The sequence below is a fragment of the Pteropus vampyrus genome, unplaced genomic scaffold (assembly GCF_000151845.1).
Source record: "Pteropus vampyrus isolate Shadow unplaced genomic scaffold, Pvam_2.0 Scaffold363, whole genome shotgun sequence".
NCBI classification, from domain to species: domain Eukaryota; kingdom Metazoa; phylum Chordata; class Mammalia; order Chiroptera; family Pteropodidae; genus Pteropus; species Pteropus vampyrus.
Genome location: NW_011889144.1, coordinates 1,420,938 through 1,433,549, shown reverse-complemented (window position 1 = coordinate 1,433,549; position 12,612 = coordinate 1,420,938). Strand labels below are relative to the sequence as shown.

Genomic DNA, 12,612 nt, shown 5'->3' with positions numbered 1-12,612 from the left:
ATCAACTATCCAACTCCCTGTTCTTTATAGACCTCAGTATTGGGCAAGGATGAGAACATAATCTCCCCAGTGGAGATGGAGGCAATGCTGTGCTCCTCCTCCTTCCCAGGGCCATGAGGAACTCGGAGCCTTGGGAGCTAGAGACATGGGCTCTGCCTGTGACCTTAAGAAAGTACTTGAACCTCTATGGGCCATACTCTCTCACCCACTGCTCCTTCCAGCTCCAGTTCTAAAAGCACTATGGCCACTATTGAGGGCTTTTATCTTATAACTACAGATTTCCAAATGCTAATAGCACCAAAAGGCTCATAGGGAGCTAAAGATTAGAAAGAGACGGTGGGAGAGGGGAGCAGCTCAAGCATGGACACACACACACACATGGGTGCACACACATGCAAGTCAGATGCCTTCCATTTGCTACTTCACACAACTGTTACCTTTAACACGATGAGTACGTATTTAACACCTATAATGTTTATATTTCCCTTAAAGTTTTCTTTCACCTTTAGGATTCCTCCTCAGTGCTAAAAATGTGATTGCATTCTCAGCAAGACAAACCTTTCCAATCATGACCTGTGTTCATGGGACCTGTGGCTGGCACAAAAGAAAGTTCACAGATACCTAGTTTTATAAATCAATAAACAAAAACTAGGTTTTTCACCTATCGGGGTGACAAGAGTCCATAATGAAGGGAATAGGCCTACAGCTGTGGGAACATAGATCCAAGCAATTCCAAGGCAGCGACTGAAATGCATGGCATCATTCCCTTTGACCTATCTAGATTTTCGCTACAGAAACTGTAGAAAAACATTCCTCATCTAAGGATGGTTCCTGGTCTTCAGGTGTGAGTACAAAGGGATAATCTTCATGCAGTCAGAGAGTCCCAACACTGACATGAGGGTCAGCAGATCCTGTGACAGCAATGATGGAAGACCCTGGGGAAGTTTAATGACCAAATTTGTAGTTCTCTTCCAGGCTGCACTTACCCTCCAACTGTTGGCAAATACAAGAAGTGGTGGCCTCAAAGTCTGTCTCACGACTGGGGATGGGACCACTGTCACTGTGTAGGCCAATGTCCACAGCAAGGAAATTCTTGCCCCAAATGCCAATAGCAGCTGATAATCCTTGCCCCAAATGCCAATAGCAGCTGTAAGTGACCCCCAAAATTGTTGCTAGTGGTTACTTTTGGGAGTGATCACACTTGAGACCTTTGTAACTTCCACTCTACTTCTGTGCTGTTGCATCTTTCCTTCTCTGCTTCCTCCCTCCCACACTCACTGTGTATGAATAGTGAACCTGAACCTTTACCATTTGAAGTGTTCACCTCAAGCGCATACTAACTCAATTCAAATAAAATGAACGTTAAAGGCAAGAGCAAAGGCTTTAACCTACAGCCCACTTCCATCTTTGCTTCCCATGCTGGGCCTGCTAGCTTCACCGACACAGGCAGGAGTGGACATCTTGGGTCCACAAGAAGCCTGAGTTTCTACCCTCTCACCACACCTCTCCAGGTACTGTCTTCCTTCTGTCTGGCGAGAGTAAAACCAGAGAAGCAGGAGGACAGACAGGGAATCATCCTGAGGTCGCCTCACAGCAGCCCATTCATTACTGCCATTTTAAACATACCTCCAGCTGAAAAAACACGCTTTAAAAATGAAATGTTAACTGCTAATCACCAAGAAACCAGGCTTATTTTCATACATTGCTGGAAAATCTGGGGGTTTTTTAATAAAGGAATCACAGCTTTTCATCTAGATATCTTTTATTAATACACGAATATTTATTTGTGTTCTAGAAAAAGATATAAGGTATATAGTTGGTGCCAGAGCACACACATAGAGGCCCCAGTTCCATGCTCTTCTCTGATCCCCACACACCCACTTTGGCTCTCTTCCTTATCCTGGTTTCAGTGTAAATGGCGCTGCTTCCTAGAGTGAGCCCCCAAACCCTACCCGACAACAGCCATCTCCCATGAACTACAAACTTCGCAAGAAGCTCATCATTGGGCACAGGCACTCAATAAATACCAAACGATGGATGCATAAGCAAAAGGAGCACGAATATTCATTATTTCCGGTGTTTCCACCTCAACCTCACATACCAAGAACTAATGCAGATAAAATGTGCACAGGAACCAACGGGCTTGGCTTGTGTAGAATTCTCATCTGAGATACATCTACAACAAGATGGGTGAAAAACTCCTAGTCTTCCAGGAAGACTAGATGACATCAGGCCCCTCAGACCAAAGACACTGTCCAGTGAGCAGGTTAGCCTGCAACAGCCGTCCATGCCCAGAAAACTGCCCATTGGCACTGATGTGATCCAGCTCACTTGTCAAGAGGACAGCCATCGCTGCCCCTTGACCTGCTGCCCCAGGCCCCTGTCCAACTCAGTACACCTCTCCACTCCCACATGGGATGGCTGCTGACCTTTAAAACCCACCCATACCCATTACCCCTTCATCCCCAGTCAACAGGCTCACTCCCAACCAGTGATTTCTCCAGCTGCACTCCTGAAATCCGCTGGGCTCCCTGGACCTCCACTGGAGGTAGGAAGCTGCCATACCATTTTCCCTCGTGCTCCTCACCAAAATCTGCCAGACTGACAGATTGGTCTCCTAAGTTTGTTCTCCAATGTAACCCCCAAAACCTAACTCCAGTCCCCTTCAGCCTCCCATGGAGCTCCTAGAGCTCTGCAAAGCTGGGGTCCCAGCCCACACCCTTTTGTCTCAAAGGTCTTGCTCCCACCTGTGCTTACGGGCTTTGATCTTACACCTAAGAAAAACTGAAGCGCCATTGCTTAAATTAATGATTGTTGCTTTCCCTTCCAACACTGGCTGTCAAAGTCATCCTTCCAAACTCAAATGTCACTCCCTCACTTAAAAAAAATTAGGTAACTACAGAAAAGGCCAAAGTAAAGTAAAATGCCTTTTTACTTTACTTTTTTGGCTACAATCTCCATTTCCAGCCTGATCTACCAGCCCTGGTGAAACATGGTTCCAGCCACTCCTGACATCACACAGCTCTCAGGACAGGAAAGGCCACTTCATTTCTGCTTCTCCTTATGCTGTTTCTCAGCCTGAACTATCCCATTATCATCACAGCACCTATGACCCAACATCAGCTCCAGGGGAATGACTCCATCGCCCAGCCACTAGACGGCCCTCAGCTGCCCCATGTTTCGCAGGGGCTTTGTCGGGGCTGGTTCTCAGTGACCGTCGGAAAAGGTTGTTCACAAGTCCTTCTCCCTACAACCAGACAGCAGTGGCCTCAACTATGTCTTTACCTCCCCCAAAGGCCAACAAGAAATCAAAGAGAGCCTCTCAAACAAGGAGTCACTCTCGCTCCTCTAATTAAAAAGGACAAATAAACCCGGTCCCCTAAAACACACAATCCCAGAACTGCACTCTTAACAGTGTACTGGGGTCCAGCAACACCCTCTTAAAGATACCTAATTAATCTGCTACTGAGTGCACACTACCTGTCTTGCCTCTTTAGGGCATACATGCCAAAGAACAGGACATGGCCTTGGACAAATGCAATTAGGGATGATCAAATCAACCTAACATATACGAATTATGACTTTAACTTAAAACACACCACTCGGGATGCAACTGTGTGTTCATACACACTCTCTACCAAATTAAATCCAACGCTGGAAGACAGGAGCCAAATGTGAGTGCATGCCTGACAGTGAGAGCCTGAGGCTCTCTGTCAAACATTTTAGAGAATATTAAAACTGTTGCACTAATGGAAAAACATAACACCTATTATTTGGTTCCATAGATGCAGACACATTTTTACTTCCTCTAGTTGTGTTTCAGGCAGATGCAGTTTATCCGAACTACACTGCCAACTCTGTGCAATAAATAAGTAAATAAACAGCTTCTTCTCACTAATGTTTACAGAACAATGCATTCTGGGAAACATTACAATCGGGGTTTCAGTGACTTCAACTGATATTACAAAGTGTAGTAAGAACTACGTAACCAATGATAAAGGCTATGGTTTTAGACTTAAAAGGCTATTTCTTGGAACAACTTAAAAATATTATTCAGTATATTCTATTGTTTGATGACAAATATAAAGCAAGCTAAAATGGGGTTTTTCACATTTCATTAATCACCATATTTCATTTCTCTGAGGAAAAAAAGTGGCCAAAACAAGCGCTTAGCACTTTGTCGACCAAATGTGAATTAACTTCTACACTCTCCACAAAATAGGTGCTCAGGGTCATTCTGCACATGACCAGTCACCCCTGGTCCCAGCCCTCCATCTCACTGAACACAGGGTGTCCTTCCACAAAAAAATATTCAAAAGCAGAAGTTAATACAGTATGAAAAAATGAAAAAGTCAGTGATATCATTTAAGCCTCATGCAATGTCTATCATCCAGTGTTCAAGACTGAAAACCAGACGTAGAAGCAAATGACACACATCTCTGTAAAAGCGTTTACATTTCTTTCATCTTTTTCACCTTTACCCTGTTTCATTTGCTTTAAAAGTCTGAAAATAAACAGTACTGTAGTTTGTGTAGTCATTCTGAAATAAAGTGAGAAAACTACAAAGGATGTAGTGTCAGGCAAATATCTGTAAAACCAAGCAAATATACTTACATCTTTTGCCATGTTACCAGATCCGTGAAATCGATGCTATAAATGTTCACCCTCCAGAGAAGAAAATTTTTTCTGGTAAGAAGGAAAGAAAAACAAGAAATGTGTAAGACTGTAAAACAAAGATAATAAAATGTCAACATTTCCCCCACTACCACCACCATCCCGACTGCCCCTCCAACTGGCAGGCGCCTTCCTTTCCAAACCCACACTCCATCCTCAAAGCGCAGCTGGCAAAAACCTCCACACCTGGGAATTTAAAAGTCATCCCAACGAATGGAAATGCATCCAACACCAGGATGCCCAGTCCGGCTCGCGGCAGACCCCTGTCCTCCTTGATGCCCACACAAAGACCCCACACCCGGTCGGGCCTGGCACCGGGCCTGGCACCCGGCCTGCGCCCGCGCACGCAGGGCGCAGCTGGGGTTCCCCAACCAACCCCCCGGGCGCAGCCCCGCTGTCCCTGCGCAAACGCGCACCCCAAGGAGTGCCTCCGTTCCGCTGGCTCGCTTCCCAAGCCCACCCGGCCGGCCCGTAACTCTGACAGGTGGGCTTCCGGGGTCCGGCCTCCGGCCTGTCAGTAGGCCGCGGCCGCCTCCCCGCGAGTGCCTCCCGCGCGCCGGAACCGGCAGTCGGGCGGGCCAAGTCAGGGTCAGCGCCAGCCCCCACGCAACCCGGACTCCTGGACCCATGCGCTTGGGCAAATCTCGACTCCCGCTGGGTGCAGATGCGGGCGCTACTGTTCCGCCTGAAGGCCACCTGCAGGCCCCGCGGGAAACCCGGGACCCCTGACCCCACGGCCAGGTCACCTGGGAGCCCACGACGGCGGCGCCGAGGAACGGGGCAGGAGGCCAGAGAGCCGGGAGGGGAGCGCACACGCGGCGGGGAAGGAGGACAGAAGACCGGTGGGCGCCCCGCGTGTCCGCGCCCCTCCCGGGACCCCGGCCCTCGTCGGCCCCCTGCCCGCCGCACCTGACTGGCGGTAAGCGCGCGGACACGCGGGGGCAGACACGAGGGCGCGGATACGGATACGCGGGCTTGGATACGCAGACACGGACACGCAGGCACTCCCGGCGCGCGCTCCGGCCCGGGGTCCTGCCCTGCGAGGCGCCGGGCGCGGGGCTCACCCTGCCGAGCGGGCGTCGGGCGGCGTGACGTGCGCGGCGCGGTGACGTGGGCGGCGGCCCCAGCTCCCGCAGCGCGCCTGCGCGCGTTTTCGCGCCTTCGGCTCCCTCCTCCTCCTCCCGCCGGGAAGGCCCGCGCTCGACTCCGAGGGGGATGGGTTGCGCGTGCGCGTGTGCGTGCGCGCGGACCTGCGATGAAGAGTCAGGGACACGCGCTCCTATGCTGCGGTGCGCGGGGGAGAGGAGTCAGTAGGGTGTACACATGTGCGCGCACAGAACAGGAGGAGGTGTGGTGCACATGTGTGCACACGGAGGAGAGGGCGGTAAGGTGGCACACATTTGCGCACAGGGAGGAAGGGGCTGGATTGTGTGCCTACAGTTATGTGCACATGGAAGACAGTTGCGGTGTGTGTGCACATGTGCATCCAAGAGTAGAAGGGCATCAAAAGGGGGGAATAAAGAGGAAATTTGAGGAATTTACATCAAAAAGCTAATCAGTTCTTTGTTCTGCTTCTGTAAATTCCCTTGCTATATGCGGAAGCTCATGCAAGACCTCACTTGCACTTTGCTTCTCTTGTAAATGTAACTCTTTGTACCCATAGCAGCCCCTGCCTCTTTAGCATCTTGTGCCTTGGCAGATCCCCGCTCTTTGTAACAATTTGTAACCAGTGTTACCCGTAAGGACTCCCGCCCTTCCACCAATGTTACTACTTGAAACCATAGCAACTCCCTCCGCTTTGTAACGGTCTAAGCTCGAATCAACCAATCAGTTCGTATGATATACTGGTATATAAGGAATGTTGCAATATAGCTCCGCGCCTAGATCTTCAGAGCACTATCTCTTATGGGACTGCACGTAATAAACCTGAGTTGTCTCCAAGATGTTGGTTGGTTCCTCGCTGGGCTGATTTGGGGAATTTTCCACAACAGTGTGTGTACCTGTATGTGCACACAGATGAGAGTGGGAGGCTGGCTCTGTATGTGCACACAGAGGAAAGGGAGCTGTGCATGTGCACATGGGTGTATTTGCAGGGATGTGTGCACAAAGGTAGAAGGAGGGCAGATTTGTGGGCACAGGCGTTTGTGCACACGGAGGAAAGGAGGCTGGGTGCGTGAACATGAGAGAATGCTAGATGCATGCACACATGAGTATGTACTAAGAGGAGAAAGGCAGTCTGGGATATGCACATGAGCATATTCAAGTAGGGGTGTGTGTGCATGTGCACAAGGAGAGGAGGTCGCACAAGAGTGTGCAGGTGCATGGAAGATTCGTGGTGTGTGTGTGCATGCAGCAGGGTGCCCTGTTTACCTGGTTCTCTCCTGTCCCAGCTTTGCCCTCAGCCTCTACACCAACACCTGGCTTCTGGCCAGATTCTGAGTATCCTCCATATAGAAGGGTACTTGGGGAAAAAAAAACCAGAGAGCCAGTTTGCCCCTTATTGTAGTGTGGGCCTGGTAGACCCTTAGCCCAAGTGGTTCTCCCTGCAGCCCACAACCTCCAGGATGTTGGGCCCTGGTGTCTGGAGACTGAGCAGAGGGCCAGCTGGGCCTGAGAGTCCAGTCCAAAGTTCGGGCTGTATCAGGCTGTGGTGTGCAGTGAGTGAGGGCATAATTAACATCTCAGGGGACTTGAGCATAGAGCAAAGGCCTCTGCAATGTTCGGCAATGTGTTATTGCATTACACCCCACCTAGCATGGTTTCACAATTTAACCACTTTTTTGCTGATCACACCCATCCCTGCTTCTCTACTAATGCACCACTTAAACTGTTAACACCTTAATTAGCATTGGTTTTTTCTTGAGGACAGCAAAAATTTTCTCATTCTTCCTGCTGATTAAAGCACAAAGGGCATTTAGAAAAGCATGGATGGTGGGGTGATGGGGGAAATAAAAGGCTTAGACGGGGAAAGTCCTACACATCCTGTAGACAGAATGCCCTATTTCTCTGCTGGTGAAATGTATACAGCTTTTCACCCATTAGCAGGTCCCCATGGTATCTGAACCTAGATTCTTCCATTTTATTCAAGTGGTCATGTGTTCCTAGTTTGATTTTTCTGTCATAGAAATTCTTTATTTTTGACTTTTGAATATTCACCTCCAGATATCAGCTGGAAGTCTCCCTTCCAGCCTTTGGACCCAAATGCACAGGTCAGCCAGCCTCTTGGTGAGAGCTGGGGACTCAGAGTTAAGAATAAATGGAGGATCAAAGTACAGAATCTTAAGCTCCCTATGAATTCAAGATTCCAGTAATTCAACCATATTTACATGGGATAATTACAAAAAAAAAATCTGCACAAAAATCACTGTAGTGAAATATTCTGAACTCACAGGAGCTACTACAGTAATGAAAGCTTGTTGAGGCTCTGGTTGCCTTGGAAATAGGGCAAAAAGTTGTTCCTTTTGGCCTCTAGTCAAATATCCCACAAAACCCCGTTTCTGTGTTAAACGGTAACAATTTTCTCTAAAAATTTTGGTTAAAGATCCAAATATATTTAGCCACTGCCTTGCCTTGAAATTTACAGACTGGACTGCAGAAATGCAAACTTCTTGATGAATAAGGGTCTCATAACTCCCAGAATTCACCTAATTCTTCCATCTCCAATCGATATCTGGGAGGAGGCTGGTCATGGAGCATGACTTAGTGAGGCTTTCCTTTGGGTGTTGACTTGGTCCACTTCTTAGTGTCTGGTGTTCCACTTTGTATCGTCCAGGATACCACATGAAACTGGTTCTGTTCCGTGTTTTATTTGAAGAAATTGAATCCTTCCCAGGAAAACTCCTCATCTTCTAAGAGCTCCCTCTTTCTTTGTGTGTCTGCTCTGTTGAGTCTTAGTGTAATCCAAATCCTTAACCCCAATCCTGACTCCCATTAAACTATCTTTTAAAGAGAGAGAAAGAGAATCTTCTAATCACTTGCAAATTTTTCTTCTAAATCTGTTTATTAAATATCCAATTGGTCTTGGGGTCCCTACTCAATAATACTGACCTTTTCTCTAGTCATTCCTGTTTTCCACCTTCTTGGGTCACTGCAGCAATGACAACATCAAATGCTGGGAAGACAGGGAGCGGGGACAAGGGCTCATGGAACTTATGAAGGGGGAAAATATTCCTGGAATTGGACTAGTGATGTTCTGTCCTTTGGTAAAATATAAGTAAAGGCATTGTTTAAAAACTTTGTTCTGCTTATTTGTGTGTACAATAAAACCTAAGCAAATTGGTGTACTTTCTTAATTTAACTTCAAGATAAACCCCTGGCTCTCTCTCCAAAGAGATCACTGCTTTTAAGCCCCATCTACAGAGAAAATCTGCAGCCCTAGCTGCAGGAAGAGATGCAGGAAGACATCTTTATTTCTCTTACTCTGCCTTACATCATGAGTCCTTTTGAAAATTTCTGGTCAAACCCAAAGTCCTCTCGGAAGGAGGGTCAGTCCTTGACCCTCTTGCATGATTATGCTCTTAATATTTCTCATGTCTTAAAGACTTATACATCACTTAACAGGCTCAAGCCGCAGTCCTTTGAAAAGCGCCCCTTGGATTTGACAAATTCTAGATTACAGCATCCAATTTACTCAGATTTATTTTAGGAGTCTTGTTTACTACTTAGACACTTTTTTTCTTTTCATCTGAACTATTCTCGTGCATTTGCAATGAAAGAAATCCCTTTCATTCCTTTTCCATGTAATTCCACAATTCTAAAGTATTTCTTCTGTGTGACATCACATTGGTCTGGCTAAAATGACATCAAGAGTATTTTCTATGGACTCCTACAATGTAAGGTTGAAAGATCCCTGTTATCCTTATATCATTTTCTTCCTTAATTGAACCAATTTACCATCAGCCGGGAGTGAAAGCAGTACCGTGAGCCTATAGCACAAGTGTAGGACACTTGATTTTATGTACAACTGACTGCCTTTGGTCATTTCTCTGCTACCTGTCCATTTATTTCACAGATTCAGAGAAGGACCTTCGAGGCCACCTGCTGAGATGAAGGAAAGTCAAGCGACCTTGGATAAGTAATCTCAGCCTCTCTGATGTTCAAATTCTTTTAGTTTTTTGTTTGTTTGTTTGAGAAATGAGTACAAAACATAGTTCTTTGATAAGAAGATAAAGTACAGTTTCAAAGGCTTAACCTTTCCTGCATTCCTCACCCAGGAAACATTTTTGAGCTGCAAATACATGCAGAGAATTGCTCAGAGTCACACAGGAGAGACAGATTCACATACAAATATGATATAAGGAGACAAGACTCTTCATACTGGGAGAGAGAATTATGAAAGCACAGAACCAAGAACAGTTATTTTCCCCTGTAGGCAGAAAGGGAGAGCTTCGCAGAGAAGGTGTCATTTAGATGGGCTATGACGAGCTGAGAATATATATATAGATGTGTGTGTCCACATGCACATGTGTGAGTATGTATGTGCATGCGAGCATGAGCAGAAAAAACACATCTTGGAAAATGCTCATAGCTGCTTACATCCCTGTCCTAATCAGCTTGGGCTGCTATAACAAAATGCTACATACTGGGTGGCTTGTAAACAACAGAAATTTATTTCTCAGAACAAGGTGCCAACATGGTCAGGTTCCAGTGAGGATCCTCTTCCTGACTTGCAGATGGCCACCTTCTCATTTTATCCTCACATGGCAGGTAGAGCAAGCTGGCTCTCTGGCCTCTCATACAGGCGCTAATCCCGTTCACCTCCCAAAGGCCCACCTCCAAATTACACCTGTAGGAGAGGAAAAATTATTTTTCCTCTATTCCAAGTTCTTGGCTGGGGACCCTGTAACAAAAGATAGTTTAACAAGAGAAAAACAGAAGCTTAACATGTATACCCCATATATACATAGGAGATATCCAGGGGAAAATGAGTAACTCTCAGAGGTGGCTTAGAATTCAGGCTTAAATACCATCTTCAGCTAATGAAGAATAAAAAGGAGTGGGAGAGGCCAATTCTCGGACAGAGACCAGGAAAAGTATGGTAAACAAGAGTAATGTTTGTTATGCAGATTTAGGTCCCTGCCTTTTCCATTGATAAAAGTTTCTTGTGATTTAGTCATTTATCTCCTCCTGGTACAGAGAGGGAGACACCCTGACAAATAGAGATTTCCTTTATAAATGTAAATTTTCTTTGCAAAAGGGTAACTTCAACTTTTTTCAGTTTCTCCTGCCCTTGTTGACCTTCTGCCTGGGTGTTTCATCCATTATGTAAAGTGGGGTACTGTCTACGGCCATGCTACCCTGAACATGCCCGATCTAGTCTGATCTCGGAAGCTAAGCAGGGTCGGGCCTGTTTGTATTTGGATGAGAGACCACCTAGGAAGACCAGGTGCTGTAGGCGTAAAAAATAAAAAATAAGGGATTGTAAACTGACAAGGTTCTTGCAGCAATCTGTGAGGTCAACCAAGAGTTGCTTCACCTAAAAAATAAAAATAAATAAAAATAAAGTGGGGTACTGAAGTCTCTCATATTGCTGCAGAGCTGCCTATTTCTTTCTTCAATTCCATCATTGTTTGCTTCATATATTAGAAGCTCTGATGTTTAGTGTACACAGTTGATCTTTGAGCAACATGAGGGTTCAAGTGCCAACCACTCCTGCAGTCAAAAATCTGCATATAACTTAAGTCAGCTCTCTGCATGTTTGAATTCCCAACCATAGAGTTGAGCCTTGAACAACATGGGTTCGAACTCTGCATGTCAACTGAAGTGCATACTTCAGTTGAAAAAGATCTCTGCATATAAGTGAACCCGTAGAATTCAAGTCCATGTTGTTCAAGGGTCAACTGTATATGTTTATAACTGTTCTAGCTTCTTAGTGAATTCACCCTTTTCTCATTGTTAGAAAAGACAAAGAAGGACATTATATTGTCATTATCATTATATAGTGTCCTTTGTCTCTTGTAACAATTTTTTACTTTAAGTCTATTTTGTCTGATACTAGTATAGCCACCCTGCTCTCTTTCGGTTATTAATTGCATGTAAAATGTTTTTCTATCCTTTCATTTCAACCTATGTGTGTCCTTAGGTCAAGAGTGAGTCTTTTGTAGACATCACATCGTTGGATTCTGATTTTTATCCATTTTACCAATCTAGGTCTTTTGATAGGGCATTTAATCTGTTTATATATTTATACATTATTTGCTCAATAACATAATTATTTTTGTGCATTTATCTTTTAAATCATGTAGGAAATAAAAAGTGGAGTTACAAACCAAAAATAAAGTCATATTGGCTTTATATTTGCCCAAAGAACCTACATTGGCATATCACTATGACCCAAAGTCCATAGTTTACATTGGGGTTCACTCTTGGTGTTGTAGTCTGTGGTTCTGACAAACGTTTAATGACATCCATCCACCATTGCAGTATCAGAATGGTTTCATTGCCCTAAAAATCCTCTGTATGCCACCTATTCATTCTCCCTCCCCAGTAACTTCTATCAACTACTAATCTTTTACTGTCTCCACAGGTTTCCCTTTTCCGGAATGGAATCATATAGTATGTATTCTTTTCACACTGGCTTCTTTCACCCGTTTAAGGTTCCTCCCATCTTTTCGTGGCTTGATAGCTCATTAATTTTTAGCAATGAATAATCAAACTACAGTTTATTTATCCATTCTTCTACTGAAGGACATCTTAGTTGTTCTAAGTTTTGGTGATTACAAACAAAACTGCTATAAATATCCATGTGCAGGCTTTTGTGTGGACATAAGTTTTTAACTCATTTGGGTAAATATCAAGGAACTTGATCACTGGGTCATATGGAAAGAATATGTTTAGATTTGTCAGCTACTGCCAAACAGTCTTCCAAAGTGGTTGTACCATTTTTCATTCCCATCAAAAATGAATGAGAGTTCCTGTTGGTCCACATTGTCACCAGCA

At 45.3% G+C, this 12,612-nt stretch overlaps 1 protein-coding gene and 1 pseudogene across 8 annotated transcripts in view; one reads left to right on the top strand and one right to left on the bottom strand.

The window, feature by feature from the left end:
• Nucleotides 1-5,802, bottom strand: part of TFDP1 (transcription factor Dp-1) — a 45,287-nt gene extending 39,485 nt beyond the window's left edge. For 2 of the 8 annotated variants that reach the window (XM_011379527.2, XM_011379531.2), the window contains exons 1-2: nucleotides 5,421-5,574; nucleotides 4,615-4,686 (exon numbers count right to left, since the gene is read on the bottom strand). In XM_011379527.2, the coding sequence (XP_011377829.1) occupies nucleotides 4,615-4,626 (12 nt within the window). In that variant the 5' untranslated portion in view covers nucleotides 4,627-4,686; nucleotides 5,421-5,574. The other 6 variants (XM_011379533.2, XM_011379528.2, XM_011379526.2 and 3 more) reach the window with 6 other exon arrangements.
• A 5,151-nt stretch (nucleotides 5,803-10,953) lies between these two features.
• Nucleotides 10,954-11,071, top strand: LOC111731340 (annotated as a pseudogene).
• The last annotated feature ends 1,541 nt before the right edge of the window (nucleotides 11,072-12,612 follow it).